The sequence below is a fragment of the Thermobia domestica genome, chromosome 15 (genome assembly GCF_964235325.1).
Source record: "Thermobia domestica chromosome 15, izTheDome1.hap1.1, whole genome shotgun sequence".
Lineage (NCBI taxonomy): Eukaryota > Metazoa > Arthropoda > Insecta > Zygentoma > Lepismatidae > Thermobia > Thermobia domestica.
In genome coordinates, this window is record NC_137468.1 from 164902115 (window position 1) to 164922469 (window position 20355).

Consider the following 20355-nt stretch of genomic DNA (forward strand, 5'->3'; position numbering starts at 1 on the left):
GCGAAGAAAACTAAATGATCTCGGACACACATTCTATATCTATGCCAATATTCCTTGAAAAATGATATGGAGGAACAATAACAATCGGAACAAATCACATGCATTTTGTGAAAAGTATTCTTAATGGAACTAAAAAAAATGCTATAGTACAGTTTCTTACAGACGTATTAAAATATACGAAACTTACAAACACGTGTATATAATGAGTTTTTCTTATAAAGAATCACTATAAAACGTGATCATATCACCTTGAAACCATTTTATTGCACCACGACTCTTAACACAAGGACGACGTGGACCACTCAGATGTCCACAGTCGAGGTGTCTTAATTGTGCTCTTCGTTGTATGTTTTACACAACACTAAAACAGCTATTGTAGTGCGTAGAATAAATGACAGAGCACAAGGAAGACATCCCAGTTATCAACATGTGAGTGGTTCATGTCGTCCTTGTGTTGAAAGTCATGATGAAATAACTCGAGTATAAAGAAATCAGGTCTACTAAGCTAAAGTACATAATTACAAAAGGAAAGAAAATGCAAGACTGGACTAAGGTTTGAACCTGTAACTTCAACTTACCGTGTCGATGCATTAACCACTAGGCTACTCACTGTTTCCGAATAGTCATTCATTCTACCACTCCTGAAGTCAGTGCTCAAGCAACCAGACCGCATTCACTATACCGCAACTTGTGAAGTACTTGGGCAACCAGTGTCTATACTATAGAACCCCACTGGTGGTAAGATTTATACATGATAAATGGGGAAAATAACTTATTTTATATCATGTAAATATTTAATGCGATATACAATCGATTATTTCTTTGAGTTATCGTATATAATAAAGAAATTATCCTTAAAATGATCAAAATTCCACCATCCTACATTACTTATAATTACATAAACCGAAAGCCAAATAAAGGAATGAACCTTTAAAAGAGAGATAAAATCCTGTAGATTTATTGAGAATAATTACAGTAATAATGTATTAAATTTTACATTAAGTATACATTTGTAGTACACAATATATTTAATGTGAATACATAAACAAAAAGTCTATATTAATTTAAGTCTACTAATTGCATACCGTGCATTATAATAGTTTGAAATGTATATACACCTCATCAGTGTATCAATTTTAACAAGTTTTATTTAACATAAAAAAAGAAAAACCAAAACTTACTTTGTAAGAAAAGTTCGAACAGAGTTGCACCTTACAAACTCTTCCCCACACCCTAGTATTGTAGTTCAGAAGATGACTGTACCAATCACCGAAAACCAAGCAGCAGAATCATGCGTTTACTTACGTCCCCCCTCCCCTCAACACACACAAAATAAGTTAAACTATTTCTTGAAAAGTTCTCTGTCACCTTCATCTAAGAATATATTTAGCGATACGAAATAGGTATATTATACATTACTTTAGAATCTGAAGTGTGATTTAACTGCCATAAATTAAAACTAAGCATAATATACCCGCAAATTAGCTTAAATGAGTACCATACACATCACACGAAGCGAGCTACGCCAATAAAAAAATCACAGTCAATAAGAATTAATTAGATCTTCAGTCTATATTTTTAAATTGGTGTTATGTTGACGCTATGAACTTTGGGCTTCCTATACTAAATGTCTCTATGCCAAACACTCTATATATAAAACGTTTTTCGTCGAATCTGCAAATTGAGCAAGCCGCTAATGATGGGAGGCTGATGATAGTTTATCACATAGGAAGACACTGAAATGCTAGGTGAGTCACAACACTTTCTTCCTTTTTCTGGGATTCATCCTTACTTACGGTCAAATTTGGTACCGTCTATGTAGTACCTGTGTGCGGCGTACCTTGAAATCATCTCGGTTGATAGCCTCCAAACACAGTGGACTCCTAAAATAAACCAATTGTTGTAAAATTACTATTTGTAGCATGTGTGACAAAATTTAAAAACGAAAGATATCTCAGAATCAAGGTTAAGTCAAACGAAGCGTTTTATGCGGGTTTTTTATCTTACCTCAGGCTATCCAAAGTACTAAAACATTGTTTCCTATACTTTTGGAAGTTATATACTAAATATCTTAATAACTATCACTCAAATTTGGTACGCTGAATAAAGTTATAGTGTAAATATAGAATTTAAACTATGATCCAAACTTAAAATAATGATATTACAGAACACAATAAACTTAACTTAGGATGAAAATGGAAACTGTAGATGAATGAGTATTACTGAGCGAAGGAAGGAAAGTAACTCAGCTGGGTTACGAGTTTGACAGAGTTCATACACAGAAATCGTTCGGTGGTTTATATTTCCTGCTTCGACTTGAAAGATAAAGAAGATAAGCTCGCTTTAAAAAGAGTTAAAAAGAAAAAAACTTTTAAAAGATTTAATTTATTCTGAATTTTTGTTCAGTATTTGTAAATAAATAATGTAGAAAACCGACACAGAGCTTGCCCGCTGGACTCTGGTGCCCAAATCCCAACTCCGCTATATGCATGCCTGCCATAAAGTAATAGAGATATAAACTTTTTTTAAAAGTGCAGATTAAGCCTAGCTTAATATTTACATTTTTTTAACGATACCTACAGTATGGCGCTAAATTCATCGTACAAAAGCAGAGGAGTGTTTCCTGAGAGTAAAACAAACAAAAAAGTTCCAATAAACTTAGGGCGAGAAGCCCATCGTTCACGTGTTATAGGCTGCCGAAAACATGAAAAAATCAATTCTAAAGGTCCATAGCTCCAAAACTATGGGACCTACCAAAGTCGGGTCAAGACTTCACTTAGGAACTAATATGTGCTCTATCCAAAAATACATGTTTTAGAATCCTAAGGTACTCACGCAACAATTTTTATGGAGGTAGTTGGAGAGTACTTTATATCATAGGCCCGTAGTCAAACTCCCTCTATAAACATTGTTGTGGAAGCACCTTAGGATTCTGAAACACGCATTTTTGGATAGGGAAGTCTTGACCGGACCAAGGTAGGTCCCATAGTTTTGGAGCTATGAACCTTTAAAGTTCATTTTTTCATGATTTCAGCAGCCTATAACGCATAAACGATGGAGTTTCCGCCCTATGTTTATTGGATTTTTTTTTAACTCTCAGGAATCACCCCTCTGCTTTTGTACACCGAATTTAGCGCCATACTGTATAAATTAATAAGGTAGAAGTATATGTGGTCCTTCTCACTATGCTCACTTATAGATATATCTTAAAGGCTAGTAATAAATAACACCAGCCCTCTGCTCCTATACCACCCTGTGATACCGGAGCAGGACGTTTGGACGCAAAGCCGTATATCTAAATAGCCGTATATCAGGTTAATCTACTTAAATGGGTTATAATGTACTTCAAAAATAGAAACCGGATGATTACGTACTAAAAGCCTTAAAAATAGGCATTAATATCACTAAAACTCAAAAAATAACTGCACAACCTAAAATTAAGAAGTTCGGAAAGGTTAAATTTGATCCACATTTTCTTTAAAATGCCATGGCAAACAGTCACTGAAAGTCTCAGTTGCAACAAATGCTTAATTTAGGTTTTTTTTTTTTTTTTTTGCATAGTGCAGAAAAAAATGGGTCTAATTATTTTGTTTTTAGAATGATATATCCTAATTTCAGGAAAATCGGACACAATGACCTGCAGAAATTTTTTTCAGCATGAATCTATATTGGGCTAAAATAAAATTTGCTGTAGGCATCCTACAACACCCCAAAGTAAACTTCTGAAGTTATCTTTACAATATCTCTAACGTAAAGGATATTCATAACTTCATAGCAATTCATTACACTGCATTACTGCTTATTACTACGTATTTGCAACACAGATAATTGGAAAGGAAACAACAGTGAAATCTAATATACCTATTGAATAATTTGCTTTGTCTTATGTTACAATTACCATGACATTAACATTCCATGACGGAATTATGGGCCAAATCCAGCATTATTCTGCAATGTCAACAGTTTCAAAATTCTGTACGCGAATTCTTTTATCAGCTTGAATATATTTTCTTCTTTCAGTTCAGTTGATTTTGAGTTTAACGTCCCGTGAACAGCGAGGCTATACATAACGTGAACCTACTGATTAACGTGGAATCCGAACCACGACGTGAGCTCTCGTCGGGAATTTTCTTCTTTTCTTGGGCGGATCGTCTTTTTGAAGCATTGTCTCGTGTCCTGCTTCTCATTTTTCCTTCGAAATGCATCAATAAAGCGCCAAATCAACCAATGTTGTTCCTTTACGTTCGATATATTATAAAGAACAGAAGTTTGTTTATTTTGGGGTGTCATTGGCTGCCTACAGTAAATTCTATTTGACCCATTCTTCCTATTTAAATGTATCGTTAGTGTCTATTTCTATGAAAATTTATTAATATTATAGTGTCAAACTTTCTATCAATACAATAGTCTCAACTATATGGTTTAATGGGCATATCGAATAATAATAATAAAACATTCAATAAATACTCACTTCCTGAACTACCCAATACATAGCATAAAGAACAGCTATGTTCATTCCAAAACCAGCTCGTAATCATTTATTCTGATCTCTCGGAACAGGTCAGTGCTTAATAAACATTTCTTACGTTATGTACCTTTTTTTTAAATAATCTATTATAGAAAAAGAAAATGCAAAAAATTAAAATATGTACAGTATTTTACAAATTTTAAGTCACATCTTTATAGTAACTAAAAATTAATGAGAAATGTACATTGTTTTTAACTTAAATTAGATATCTGAGTTCAATTGAGGCAAAAATAAATAATAAAATTGTACCATCGCCATCTCAGATATTGTTCAAACTTTTTTTTTAATAGGAACTAGACATGTTTTTAAGGGGCCTTTTTTTTGTCGAAAAAAAAATTCCCACCAAGTAATGGGCCATCAAGGACGGGGAGTACAATTCATGAATTGTAGAAAAAGTGGAAAATGGTCAAATTCGGAGCCTCACAATTCAGCAATGGAGACATGTAGAGTTATAATTCTTGTTGTGGTATGTACATAGGGATATGAATAAACTATATTTTATTATAGTTTGGTTTGCGCATGCGTATCTTTAAGTACATAAATTAACAAATGAACGTAAGTTTATGTGAAAAGTCGAAGTTTATGCTTTTTTCGAGCACTTCCGGTTCGAATTTTAAATTCTGTTTTCACGGTTGGTAAGACCTAGTTACCCGCTCCTCCCCCCCCCCCAAAAAAAGTATCGCTTCTGTATGCAACCGTTTTATCGCAAAAAATTCGAGCAATCGTCAAATTTTCAAAAATCGTCATTTTCTCGGAAACATCATAATTTCAAATTCTTAAATTTTGTCAGATGGTTCAACTGTACATGAATAATAAACACACCAAATAGCATTCTCGACCAATGCTTCATGAATGAACTACAGCCTTTTTAAGTTAGCGAACTTTCGTTAACTTTGAAGGCACAGTTTGCAACAATGAAAGTGGAAAAAAATGCTACCGCAAAGCACCGTGTAAAATTTCAAGATAAAAATTCTAGTTTACTGCATGTGGACTTCGCTTAAATTAGACTGTTATTCTGCAAAGGGAAGTTCAGAGTGATCACTGGAGAAACGAGCAAATCTCCTTTACGGGAGAGATATATGATTATGAAACAACTGACAGTTTTGCCGTAATAAGCGATGACAAAACACACGATTCGGCTCGTACTCATAGCCATGAATAAGATTCTAAAAATACTCGAAGAAAAGCGAAAATATGCGTTATAGAAAAAGGTTCGAGTACGTGAAAATAAGTGTCTACAATTTAATAAACCGTTTCAGTGATTTCTGATGGTGCTGCATTCCACTTTAAAAATTGCTTTCAGATGTCCAAGATGAAGACAGGTCCGATAAAGCAGTTGCTTTTCAGTGAAACCGGCCGTGGTAAAGGTCTCTGCGACGTATTGGGGAGAGGAGGGATAAGAATGTGGCAACACGGGAAGACGAAAAACAGATTCACAGTATTAAACCAGCAGAAAAATTCGTGAGTATAGTGCAAGTACCAACTCCGGGTATTACTCTCGTCTTGTTGCCAAAAACCGAATTCGACAATTAAAAAAAAAAAGTGGGAAAGTGTGCGACCGGTAACCGGTATTTACCGAAGTCATCTTTGGCTTTTATGGCAGTAACGGGTTACTATGGACTAACTTCATGCTTTCCCCAAAATCGAGCTTCTCCAATTCAAAGTGTAGATTTAAGAAATTTGCAAAAATTAACTTTTGTTACATATATATATAATAACCAGTGATGGATAGCAGAAATATTATCAATAAATCAAATATTACATGAAATTACAGTGTTATTTGTGTTTCCAGGAGGCGCGGTGGCTCAGTGGTAGAGCGTTCACCTCCGGTGCTTGGGGTCCTTGGTTCGATCCCAGCTCGCGCCGTGTGGACTTTGTGGTGGACAAACACCGTGCTGGTGGGTTTTTCGGGGTTCTCCTGTTTCCTCCCACTTTCTTCATTCCGCCATTTCACTCATTTCTCATAATCACTGTCTCCTTTAGCCTAACCGGCATAAACGTGGGACGTAAAACTCCCAAGATTTCATTTCATTATTTTTTTCTTTGTTTCCACATGCACCTTCAACAGGGTACAGGTTTCCAGAAGAGAATAAGAGAAGAGAATATGAGTGTTTTGTGACTATCGACAACGTGCTACGAGTTGTGAGTGCACCTACACCTATTGGAGCATCTGCCATGGTTACATGCTATTAGCGAAGAAGACACTAAGTAAGCAAATAATTACTTCAGAGTGGAAAAAATCAGTGAAACTTTGTTTCGTAATCGTAATTTACACCTCAGGTTACATCGGTTTAAGAAAACGGAGAAGGGGAGGCTCATCTTATTATTTGAGAGAGCCTTTTTGATCAAAATAATAAAAAGGAGCCAGGAGAAACTTTTATTCTTTATTTAATGAATGTGAACCACAAACATCATCAAATTGTTGCACTTTCATTGTTTTCAGTGTTGTCAACGGTGATATTGAAGTTAATGAAACTTCGCTAACTTCAAGAGGCTGTAGTTCATTCATGAAGCATTGGTCGACAATGCTATTTGGGGTGTTTATTATTCATGTGAAGTTGAACAATTTGACAACATTTCAGGATTTTAAATTATGGTGATTTCGAGAAAGGTGATTTTTGAAAATTTGACGGTTTCTCGAATTTTTTTTTGCGACAAGACGGTTGCACACACAAGCAATACATTTTTTTTTTTTTCGAGAAGCGCGTAACTAGGTCTTACCAACCGTAAAATAGAATTTTAAAATTCGAACCGGAAGTGCTCGACGCAAACTTCGACTTTAGAGATAAACTTACGTTCATTTGTTAATTTATGTACCAAAAGATACGCATGCGCAAACCAAACTATAATAAAATATATTTTATTTATATCCCTATGTACACTCATGTCCAAAATGATTGTCGCATATCTATAACTGTCTTCTTGTAAAAATATAATTTGATAATGATTTTGCAGGGTACTATTAATATTGATACTACATGTATAATCGGGAAATGTATATTCGTAGTAAATTTCAGAAAAAAAGAATTACAAACACGAAAATTAGAATGAGTAAAACAAAATGTTGCTAAATGGACAAGAAAGTTTTATTTTCGTTTTATTGTTCTTATTTACTGCTCTTTTGACATGAAATTTGCCACATACATCGTCTTTCCCGATTATACACATACTAACATTATAAGAAATACCGGACAAATTCGTTATCAAATTATATTCCTACAACAACATATTTATAGATATGCGACAATAATTTTTGTCATGAGTGTACATACCACAACAAGAATTATAACTATCTGTCTCCATAGCTGAATGATGAGGCTACGAAGTTTACCATTTTCCACGTCCTCTAAAATTCGTAAATTGAACTTCCCGTTTTGATGGCCCATTACTTGGCGGGAAAATCTTATCCGACAACAAAAAATACGGGTCATTTAAAAAACATGTCTAGTTGCTGTAAAAAAAAGTTTCAACAATATTTGAGATGGTGATGGTACTTTTTTTTGGCTCAGTTGAAATGGAAGGCGCAAACCATTATTTATGTTATTTATATGTTGATTCATTTTGCAATAGCAATCTACACGTAAATATATATCGGAACCTTATATCTATTATAATATTTATCATAGATAGAAATACGTAATACGTAATGCATAGTACTCCGTAAGAAAGCTATTATGAACTCACGGCATTATGTAAAGTGATGATGCAGAACCACAGGAGTGAAGTAAAGCTCCATTAGATGTAAGGCATAGTTGTATGGGTTATAAAATTTTTACACTACCCTCGGTTACGTGCATATCCACCGTCGCTGACATGCCTGCTCCATACGGAAGCACACCAAGCTCATCCTGCTACGCCCTTGTGCTCACTCTGTTAATAATATTCGTGCTTTTCAGTGGCTATCTAGCACTGGTTGGTTCGTATTTTTCACACTGTCGTCCTATCATTGCTTTTTTTCATGGTAATCTTTACTTTCAATTTTCAATACATATATTTGCGCCTGATTTACATAAGAGTTGTACTTCTGCACTTCTGAAGCACAGAGTTAAGTTGTTCTAAAGGAGAAAATACTTTCGGAAAGAAGAACAGGTTACAAATACAAAACATACCTAAAATATAAAAGCTTACTCTTTTCTTTATCATAGCACTATTGTATTCTAGATTGCTCGCCCAACTAAATGAGGATTTCACTTACGAAGTATCAATAACACTAAAACTGTATTCTGTAACCATAGCCGCCCGCTGCAGGGAGCACTTGCTTTAGCAATGGATTTTCCTAATTAGTATTAAAATATGCTAAATTTTTTTATTCACACACAACAGTTAGTGAAGTTAGCAGTGAGTTGCAATAATTGTTTTTTTTTTTTTTACATTAAATATTATGTGGTTCTACGTATTTGTGTCTGCGTCTTTGCTTGTATGTCGGTCATTTTGCCCACTTCCCCCTGTAAAAAAATCCTGTGGGAGTTACTATGTCTACATTTCCCTTTAAAATTCGCTTATATACTACATATACATCTATATAGCAACTAATTTTTAATAAAGATGAATATATTTATGATTACGCCAACCACACGATTAAATTAATCGAGAGCCGTAATTAGTATACACTACTTTAATTGGTTAGTGCATCACATACACGACAATGACAACTAGCATATCTGAGGATGTTTCATACTGTGACCAGAAAAATTTTCTTCGAAATATCCCATGCTGCAGCTAATTTAATATTATATAAGAATTTCGATACTCGAAAAGAAAGATCAATTGAGACGTGTTAATTTATCCTGAATAACTGAGTCCTGCAACCAAGGAAGAGGGGTTAAAATAACTAATTGTCTATAACAGCCCAAGTACCGGCAATAATTAAGTGCAATGAGCAATTACAAAGACGAGACGAGACGGCTATTTTTACTGCAAAACTGTACAGCTGTTATTCCTTTTGCTTAATGTAACCAAGTTGGTTAACACCTTTTGACAATTTTCTTGGTAACTAAAGGTCAGAAGGTATAGCGTCATTGGCTTCCCGCACTTGGACCTGCTCGTCACTGGGGGTGTGGTAAGAGGATAGCAAATCACCAGCCACCATTCACTGCGCTCACCGAGCCACGAGTAACCAAGCTGGCAACTCCCCATAAACGTCATTACAACTTTTCACGGGAAAGCAACGACGTTATACCTTCCGTACTATAGTAACCCAGGAAAAGGCAAAGTGTAGTATCACTGAGTACTACTCGGTTACTATTCGGCTACACGACTTCTAGCGTAGTTTTAACCGAAATTCGACTATCAGCAGCTAAGTTATCATTTAATTCTCACTCTGCACACGAAAAGAAAAGAAAAAAAAAAAGTTCATATGGACCCGTGGTCAAACGTCTATAGTTACAGGCTGCCGAAAACGTGCGAAAAGGAAATTTAGAGGTCCAGAGTTCCACTACTGTGAGACCGATCCCAGTCGAGTCAACACATTACTTAAGAGCTAGTACGTGCCCTATCCAAATATCCATATTTCAGAATCTTGCCGCACTTACACATTAATTTTTATAGAGCCAGTTGAGGAATACTCACAAAAGTTGAAGTGCTCATAAACTGTCCATTGATACGCAAGCACCGCAGAATTCTGAAACATGGGTATCTGAATAGGGCACATACTAGTTCTTAAGTGATGTCTTCCTTGACTGCGCTCGGTCCCACACTGAAGCTATAGATTTTTTAATGTTTATTTTCTTATGTCTTCGACAGCCTATAGCTTCGAAAGTATGGACTTTTTCACCACATGTCCATATTAACTATTCCTTTGCTCTGATGTGACAAATCACCTCTGTAGGTTTGATGCTTTAATTTTTTTACACCCTATATATATATACCAGGGTTGGCTGGTTTAAACCAAAAAACGAAAAATGTTCGTAAAAGTGTAAGTGTTTGTAAAATCTTGATGAACACACATTTGTGGGTTATCACGTTTCACTCCCATATATTATTCGTGTTATATTCAGACCTGAATTCCCCCTTCATTACTCAAAAAGATTATACTACAAAAGCAATTTTTTTTTTTAAAGTTTATAAATGTTTGTGATTTTTTGTAGTTGTTATTATTGTTATGTAATTGCAATCAAAGAAAAATTCTAAATATTGTTTCGTTTCAATGTTTACTATTGATAAAATACTTCGAAATGCCGTACTTTGTGTGTGTGGGGGGGGGGGGTCATGCAGACCCCACGAGAGGCATTTAGTGAAATGAGAACTATTTTTGGTATCTATTTATGTATAAATGAGTCTGAGCCAAAGTGGACTCAAATAATTCGTATCTTTTTCACTTTTCTTACTGATATGCAAATTAAGTCGTTGTTTTTCTTTAATTTGTTAACTAACTTGAACTAAGTTAGTTCTGTACTCCGTAGTACTTAGAAATTGTCCATATGTAATTCTCTATAATAGTTTTACTTGTGCAACTGTTTATCTTTTTGCTCTTCCGAAATTACTCTTGACAATTATATCAAGAAGCATGTAAAGACCAGTTCAACATATTTTTATCAGGATTCCTTCGTGAGTGAGTCGGCAGACGTATCGCATTTGTGGCCAATTAGTCCTGGTTCCCAGTTCAAATGGAGGACAATTTCTCTCGTGTAACTCGAGAAGCGTTTTTTATTCCGCTTTAAGCTTATGTGACCCCTTCCAGCATAACCCGGTTGTTGCACAATAACATCAGGATGAAAAAAAAAAACTTATTTCTGTCCATATATGATATGAATATATAGAGCAAATTATTTAAACCAAACAGACCTGGTTTAAACCAAAAAACCGTTTTTTTTTCAATAAAAAACATGTTTTTGCCAACCCTGATATATGCTAATATAAAGAAACGTGGAGAAAGTTATATTGTTTACTGTAACGGTTAGTGACATAACCAAGAAGGCAGCAATCTTCTAGAACACAGGAACGTCTTCCCATGCTGTAATAAAAACAGAAAACAACGTGCCCTGCGGGGCACTAACCCGTCTCCACTCGCTAACGCTCACTCGGCATTATTATGTGAATTAAATGTAAAACTTTGGTAAAGAAAGAAACCAATTATTACACTTTTAGCCAAAGCTCACGCTCACGCCTCAAGCTGCGGCTCACGCTCATCACGTTGTTCATCATAAACTCACATACTCTAGGATCGAACTAGGTGCATTGAGAGATCTACTATTTAATACCGTGCCTACAGTCCCTCCACCCCCCAATTTCACACTCAGTTGAATAAACTGTGTCTGTGTGACGTAATTAACTGACAAATTTCACTTGTTCTAATACAAAAAGAAGAAATGAATATCGTAATCTGAAAATACATAGTACTGCCCGCTGATCTAGTTACTAGTGTGTGTGCATTTCGGGCACGTAGTCTCACGTTCGATTCCCTGCGGGAGAGTACAAAAATGTAATTTCTTAATTATTTACGTTCATTCTTCATCCATCTCGTTTAGCATAAAGAGTATAACTATGGAACGTTATCTGAACATACATAGTTCACTCACCTTTTCTCTATCATGATCCCTTTCTATTTTTAGAGCTTGTCTTTCTTGCTTCAACTTACATTCCATTTCTTCTTTCGACGTCTTAAGATCCCTCATGTTGCATTCCAGCACTTTGTTCCTCGCATGACAACTAGCTAGTTCCATTTCCGCTGTTTCTAACCTTTCAGCTAAAACTGAAAATATAATAATAAAAATAAATATTATCATTTTCCTAAATTTGCTTTCTGTATAAATATGTAAGAATTCTCAAGGAAGTATTGTGACCTGCTTACCCAACGCACCAGAAGTAAGCATTCTACAAATGAACCACCGTGATCCCCACGTCTTCTTTAGACTACATGGCATAAGCGTTAAGATATAAAACAAACGTTTCATTTGAAGTTTTACAACCCCAAGCAATAAAATTATTTCCGCCAGTTGAAGAAAGACACACGCCGCGTTTTCATTTTAACTTTTACGATAATTAACATAGAACAAATAAACAAATGCCGATCGAGTCGAATTGTAGAAGATTCACTACGCTCGTTTCTATAATTAAAAACTAAAACCACGATGCGTAACTAGATCAAACACAACAATAATTTGTCATCATTTATCATATATATATTTAAAAAAATAAAAAGAACAGCCCGTTCTGCATTGTTACTACGCCTATATCTGTATTTTGACTTGCTAATTTTATTCAGCATAATAACAGAACTCAAAGTGAAAGACAATATACGCCAGATAACAAGTAAAAGTATAAAGTACTGTCCTAGCTCCACATACTCAAATTCATTACATTTCAAATCTTTGATCAGTAAATTCAGTCTCAGCAACTAAAGTATTTCTTACGGGAAGAGTTATATTACTGGACGAAAGACACTTTAGGAAGGCTTACTTGTTACGGTTGTAACTACAAATCTATATATATAAAAGAGAACGCACAAATCCTTTGTGAACTCATCACGCTAATACGGCTGAACCAATTTCTTTCATTTTTGGGGGGTTGTTAGGATTTGGACCCTAGATGGTTTTTATCATATCACTTTAATTTTTAATTACCAGTGTCTTGAGATAATTGACCATTCAAGTGTCCATACGTACAAATCCTTTGTTATTAGTTCATCATAGGTAAAAATAAACGTATTTATATGCAACCCGCATGACCATGTGACTCGGCGGGTTAACATAAATGACAGGCGATATCACTTGAAAGCGAAAAAGTAAAAATTATCTAAGTAACAACGTTTATTGCGTTCCGGGGTGACCGCAGCGAAGCGGGGTGAACGCTGCTAGTGCTACATAACCGAGTCAGGACAGGAGCGCAACAAGGAATGGGGCAGCGTGAAGTTGCGTCCGTAAGGAATAAGTGCGTCAGCGAGGGTGCGTATGCGCGTAAGCTAATGATTATGTAAAGACTAAAATCATCATATATTGTTATTAATTACCAGGGTTGGCCAAAACCATGGTTTTTATTGAAAAGAAAACTTTTGGGGGGGGGAGGTTTAAACTTTTTTTTGTTTGTTTAAACCAGTTTTTTGGTTTAAATAATTTACTCTATGTATTCATATTAAATATGGACAGAAATTAGTTTGTTTCCCTTTGGTGTTATTATGCAACAACAAGGTTATGCTGGAAGGGGTCACAAGCTTAAAGCGGAATCCAAACCGCTTCTCGACTTACATCCAAGAGCAATTGTCCATTTGGACACGAAACCGGGACTAATTGGTCACAAATGCGATTGCCGACTCACTCACGAAGGACTTCTGATAAAAATACGTTGTACTGATCTTTACATGGTCCTACTTGTTAATATAATTGTCAAGAGCAATTTCAGAAGGACAAAAAGACAAACAGTTACACAAGTAAAAACATTATACCTAGAATTATATATAAATCGGGAAACTCCCGCCTTAGCCATTAGGAAAATCCTGTTATTACTTTACATGTATCTGTATGTAAAATTTTAAGGTCAACGGATCATAATCACTACGCTAAAATTGAGGTATTAAATTACAAATTTGGTATGTATATATCATTCAATAAAATTAAAACCAAGTCAAATCTAAGCTGATGTTGGAAGCTACGTAGGCACTTGATAAATTTGGCAATTTCTATCAATATATTTAAGCAACCTTGGCTTCTTTATAAAACAACAGGCATTCATTCAAGTAGAAATATATCATTTGGTTTCATTTCGTATGTTTAGGCTTAACATCCTTATGAAATACCAAGTTTATCACGGAGAGGACTCCTGCTTAGAGGGACACCTCGAATCGCTACTTGGTTTACACTTGAAAGATGGGTTGTGGTTCGACGGTCGTGGTCCTGCTTAAAGGGTGGAAAGTAGATACATGTAATGCGGATGGTTTGATATGTGGAAACGTCACCATGAAGTTCACACGATTTAAAGCATTTTTCGTTTTTTTTTTTTTTTTGGTTTAAACCAGTTGTTTTTTTTTTAAAAAAAACAGCTGGTTTAAACCAGCCAACCCTGTTAATTACACACTGCTCTCCTGAAATAAAAGTAGTACTCCATTGGTAAATTTTGCAAATCTATACGGACCTAAAATAGTACATTCCCACGTAATTGTAAACTAAAACAAATACATTACAATACAAATTAAAATCAAGTTGCATAACCTCTACTGTTACAAAAAATACATCCACTCGTTCTGCCATAAATTACTACAGCGCTCATCCCGGAAAGTTAAAATTTGACTCTGTTCAAGAATGTATATAAGTAATCAAAATATAAGGAATGTGAATATGGATGAAATAATCAGATGAAAATCGTAATCTGACGTGTAACTTTTAAAACGTAATTCAAAGCAGGGTGTAAAAAAATCATGATTTTTTTTTTAAAAAATCATTTTTGATGTTTTTTTTTATTTATTTAAATCAAATCTTTCTCCTCGTATAATACAACTCGCGAACTGAAGACAAAGCATTACAAATTAGTATTAAATGCCAATTATGCCATTTAAGTGAAAGTATTGAGGTTGAATTTTGAATTAATCCCCAATCGTTAACATATATCAATCCCAAACAATGTTTCTTAGCTTTAAATTATGGCTTTTTTTTTTCTTGGTAAATTATAGACTTTCAGTCAAGCATCATCCCTATTTATCCTAGGATGATGGTTCATACCTCATTCTCTTCAGAATAGAACAGCCTTTAAAACGGTAACACTCACATTTTCCCTATCATGTCCCTGAAGCGGAAAATTTTGAGAGATATCGGGATTTTTTCTGATTTTTTTTCAAATTTTGATCCCCTCTGGACTCCCTTGTGTTAACGCACAGATCTCAAAATCAACTGTTAAATACTAAGGGTGTACTAAATGTGTGTATAAAATTTCAAGCTTCTATCTTGAATAATAAGGTCGGGAAAAATATTTAACAATGAGCTAAGAACATCCTCACCATACCCCAGATGACACGGATGTAATATAAAAATTTCCTCAGACATCTTATTTATCCTAGAATAAAACAGTTTCAAACGGTACCATTCAAATGTGTCCACGTGTAGGCTATCTGGGGCTGGAAAATCACGAAAAAACGCATTTTCTGTTAAGAAATATCCCCTTTTTTTTTTTTTTTTTACTTTTCAGCCCTCTGTACCGCCTGTGTTTAAAGGCAACAATCTGAAACAAATCTGAAAAATACTAAGGGGTGAAGTGAATGAGTGTCCAAAATTTCAAACTTCTAGATACAAAAGTAAGCCCGCAAAAAATATCCCCGAATACCCCAGATTTCCGTATAAAACATGATCTCAGGTAACAGTTTACTGAAACATCCCTATTTATCCTAAGATCATGGTTCGTACATCATTCTCTTCGGAACAGAACAGCCTTTCAGATGGTACCATTCATATGTCTCCATCTTAGGCGGGGAAATCGCGAAGAAAGCTATTTTTTGTTAAAACTATATATATACATATTTTTTTTTTTTACATTTTCGCCCCTCTGGACCCCCCTGTTTTAACGCAGAGATCTGAAATCATCTGAAAAATACTAAGAGTGCACTGAACGAGTGTGCAGAATTTCAGTATTCTGAATGCAAAATGTAGGCCCGCCAAAAAATAATAAAAATAGGCACAATTTTTTTTTTTAATTTATGACGTCCTCACATCCTATGTCTCGACGCAGAGAGAAGTGAAAGCATATGTAACGTGCTCTACAATTCCTTCAATCTTGAAAAAACGAAGTAAAAAGCTTTATTGGTACTTTTTAATCGAATAATAAAGATTTTATCCTATCACCTAAAAATAGGTAATATAATTTAAAAGTTAAGGAAAAAGTACAGCAACGCTTATTAAAGTGACACTTTTTTCCTCAAAAGTCACTGATATTTGGCAGGGGCATATTTTAAAGGAAATTGTAACTAGCTTGCGGCACGAAATACATAAATTTTGCCTAAAGTTATAAAGTCTAAACAAAACAACAACAAAACAAACAAAAAAAAAAAATCGGAGAGGGATAGGACACTTCTAAATACGCCGTATTATCTGGGAACAAATATATAGACGCGTACACAAAAGAATCTTCGTCTTAAATGTCGATGGTGATTTCCCCGTTGGAATAGCTAACGATTTACAATATAAACCCTATGTTACGAAGAGAAGAAAACAGGATTGCCCTGTTACCCGTTCAAAACGGGATTTTCCCTAATCATCCTCTGCATGACACTTGTTTTCAAAGCTGTACATACTGTACATTTGAGTCTTATTGTATTATGATTATCATCTTCCATAAAATCGGAATAACAGAACAGAAACGGGACTTTACTTATTTTCACTTTAAATTATTTCGGAATTTGATTTAAATCAACGATTTTTATTTAAAAAATCAAGTAATTTAAATCTTGATTTAAATCAATCCACCCTGATTCAAAGTATACGCTTGTATTTACATACTGCACAAAGCCACCACCATGAACTCAAGTTATGAAGGCAATGTTCCAGTAAAAGACAACTTCTTAATTGCTTCTTATATGCGAGAATAAACCACTAAAATGTACAGGAGAAATATGTAAATTGTTCTATTTTTCAATATCACTCTTTACTCGCAGTCGCACCTACACTTTGCTGCCTCCTCTACCTTTACCGTTCTGATTCAGACAGCACTAGTGCTTGCTAGTTCCCACATAGCACGGGTCATTTTGAACTGTAGCATGGTGTATATCCGAACTCTACGACACTATATTTATTCGCACAAAGCTAAAGCCTTCCTAGACTGAATCTGCTTCGAGAAATGTAGCTCTTCACTTTGAAAATACTAAGCTAGTAAACAGTGAATTTTCCGATTAAAGAAGTTAACATAAATATTGGCAGTATCTGACCTAAAATAGAATAGCGCAGTATACGTTAATACATTACTGCTGCTGTATTCTGACAACTCATCTCCACTTTGGGTTAGTTTATCAACCTTTAAAAGGTAATAGTATACAACAGCTCCTCATCGTGTTCCGTACTCGAGGATAGTTCTTACTCTTGCACCACGTACAGAAATGGTGGTATGTCATGTACAAGTGGTAATAGAACACATAAGAAACCCAGATCATGTTGTACTCACACTGGAATATGCAGTATGAGTACACCGTGATCTGCGTTTCTTATGTGTGCTATTACAGCTTCTACATGAAATACCATCACGTTTGTACGTAATGCAACAGTAAGAACTATCCACGAGCACAAGACATGCAATATGCGTTCAAGTCCCTTCTCCCCCCACACACACATAGTGAAATATAAAGTACAAGGGCACTACAGAGGCGCACATAAAGTGCACCGTACTCGAGGATAGTTCAAACTCTTGCACCACGTGTAGAAATGGTGGTATGTCATGTACAAGTTTCAGTCGATAAGTAAATGAAAATCGCTTTGTTACCCCATTTTCAAGTTCCTAGGTCCTCAATGAATAATCCGTAAAATACTGAACTTCGTGAGTCCTCGGAAAATGATGAGGACCTGTTGTATACTATATCCCAGATTTATTCTGTACATTACGATTAATTTTATTCTCGCCTTACGTAATTGACCCCACATTTTATTACCCAAGCCTGGCCCTTACAATCAGGAACCTCAAATCAGAACAGAAAAGACGGTGCAGTTTTACTATACGGATCCACACATTGTAAAATGTACAGAAAAATTTTGGAAAGTGTTTAATTTGCCCATTTTATGTTGAGAACAGAACCCAACGAATCCCTGGGGGGGGGGAGCTTCTAACCTTTCTACTGCTACTCCTACTACTGCATACACTATGGATCCGGATAGTAAAACTGCACGGAATAGACTAATCTATAGTTTGCTTTCTCAGACTCATTGCAACTCATTTCAGTTTACATTAACTTTACACTTTATGCTCACAAGATACTTTATCGAAAATATCTCCAACGTCGATATCTACCTTCCTCTGCTGATGGTTCTTCCTTTTTCTTTTTCTGTAATTGTCTTTGGCCATCACTATCCCCTTTCCTTTTATTTAAGAGGTCGAATGTGTCGTCAAAATTTAGCTTTGTGGCTATAGGTCTATTCAGAAAAGTATTTTCAGTACCTACGTAGCTTCTGAATAGATCCATTAACTTCCCTATAGATCTCGTATCAGAAGTCGGAAAATACATGATTCCTTCTTTTAGATAACTCTTCGCTTCACACAACTTAACGTGATAGTATTTAAGCTTCATACATTATTTTCCTGTAATTTACTTCGCCGGATAATAATTGGTACAGTATAAATCCTGCATATCACTGAGAATAAAATTTTTAAAATTTGAAAAAATACACACGCACGACACAAAAACATACGAAAATTCCAATGATGCCAGGCCGGCAAGGAACATTCCTTTATATTGTATCTCAATCTCCACTAATAATTAAATTCGTATTTCAGGATCAGCCCATGTTTCAACTGAAAATATCACAGCATACATAAATAGCCCATTTTATGTCGTGAACAGAACTAGGTAATAGTATACAACAGTGCCTCATGATCTGTGCGCGTGCATACTTCCTCCTGTTGCACTACGTATAAAAATGATTTTTATTACATTTAGAAGTAGTAAGAAGCATCCACGTGCACGTGACATGCGATATGTGTTTCAAATCCCCCACATATACTCATACACTACGTACAAGGGCACATTATTATTCTTCGCATACCATAAAACACAACGAAACGCAACGCAAACCGACGTACATTTTATTTTATATTACTCAGTAATTAAATGAAAGTCGCATTTTTACCTCATTTTCAAGTTCCTATATCCTCAATGAATAATCCTTAAAAGACTGCACTTCGTGAGTCCTCGCTAAATGATGAGGCACTCTCGTATACTATATCCCAGAACTATACCAACCTCTGCGTGACTTCTAAGCCGGCCAAATGAAACACTACTTTTGCGTTGCATTAACGCAAATCGGTATGAAAAGTGGCTCCAAGACTAAACGTCCTATGGAGAGTCAATTTGGAACCTATTTTGTTTTCTATATCATGTATGTAAAACATTTTTAGTATTGCTTCCAAAATATTTTCTCTCTCAACATTAAAAACAAATTACATTACATTCAACACAATATTTCTAGTACAATTTGTGAAAATTTTCGCTACATTATTTTCCTGCTATCGTTCTAAAAATGTATTTCCTGTACTTCATAAAATGTTTTCCAAACATTTTTTGAAAATGTTTCTGGTAAATATTTGGAATACTTCTCAGATATAACAAGGAATATATTTTCTCCAGTAACGAAAGAGTATATTCTGAAAACAATGTAAAAATGTTTCTATAATATATCAGAAAATGTGGTTCACTAAAAACACAATATATTTTCCAAAACGTAACGGAAAACATTTTCTATTCATTTTTAATATATTTTCCTTTCCCTGTTTTAAAGTTTTATATTCAAAATTCGATAAAATATTCTGGAAATAATACTAAAATATTGGTCGGAAATGCTTCATTTAAGTTATATGAGAAGATTAAACTTTTGTAAAAGTATTTTACCAAAATACTTTTGTAAAAAATTAAGTAAATCTTTTTAAAATATTTCTAAAAAATATTTCTTATATTACGAAAGAATTTATTTTTAAAATCTTCAAAACGATTTTAAAAATATATATTCAATATATTTTCTCATAAAAATAGAAAATATTGTTAATAACGTATTAGAAAACATTTTTTAAATATATGGAATATATTTCATTTCATTGTTTTCCGTATCATATATGGAAAACATTTTTAGTATCATTTCGAAAATATTTCCCCTCTGAACAGTAAAAACATATTACAATACATCCAAAACAATATTTCTAATATATTTTGTGAA

The 20355-nt window shown here is 34.7% G+C and overlaps 1 protein-coding gene across 2 annotated transcripts; it reads right to left on the minus strand.

The window, feature by feature from the left end:
• Positions 1–1071: 1071 nt before the first annotated feature.
• On the minus strand, positions 1072–19059 carry LOC145671336 (uncharacterized). 2 transcript variants are annotated; one of them, XR_014128508.1, is made up of 4 exons: positions 18440–19054; positions 12046–12218; positions 4472–4611; positions 1072–1883 (listed from the first exon to the last, which is right to left on the minus strand). XR_014128508.1 is itself a non-coding variant. In XM_081740351.1 (3 exons), exons 1-3 carry the CDS (start codon positions 18714–18716, stop codon positions 1848–1850), a joined length of 486 nt encoding a protein of 161 aa, XP_081596477.1. In that variant the 5' UTR covers positions 18717–19059; the 3' UTR covers positions 1072–1847. The 2 variants fall into 2 exon arrangements, 1 of the variants encoding a protein (XP_081596477.1); XM_081740351.1 differs by lacking the exon at positions 4472–4611 and having other exon boundaries at positions 18440–19059.
• Between the last annotated feature and the right edge of the window lie 1296 nt (positions 19060–20355).

What these genes read in the sequence shown, in the direction of transcription:
- LOC145671336 (XM_081740351.1), bottom strand. Translation starts at nt 18,716, where the DNA reads ATGAAGCTTAAATACTATCACGTTAAGTTGTGTGAAGCGAAGAGTTAT. An exon ending in AGAACCATCAGCAGAGGAAG is followed by an intron (nt 12,219 to 18,439) that starts GTAGATATCGAC and finishes TTATATTTTCAG; the next exon opens with TTTTAGCTGAAAGGTTAGAA. An exon ending in GGGATCATGATAGAGAAAAG is followed by an intron (nt 1,884 to 12,045) that starts GTGAGTGAACTA and finishes GGTTTATTTTAG; the next exon opens with GAGTCCACTGTGTTTGGAGG.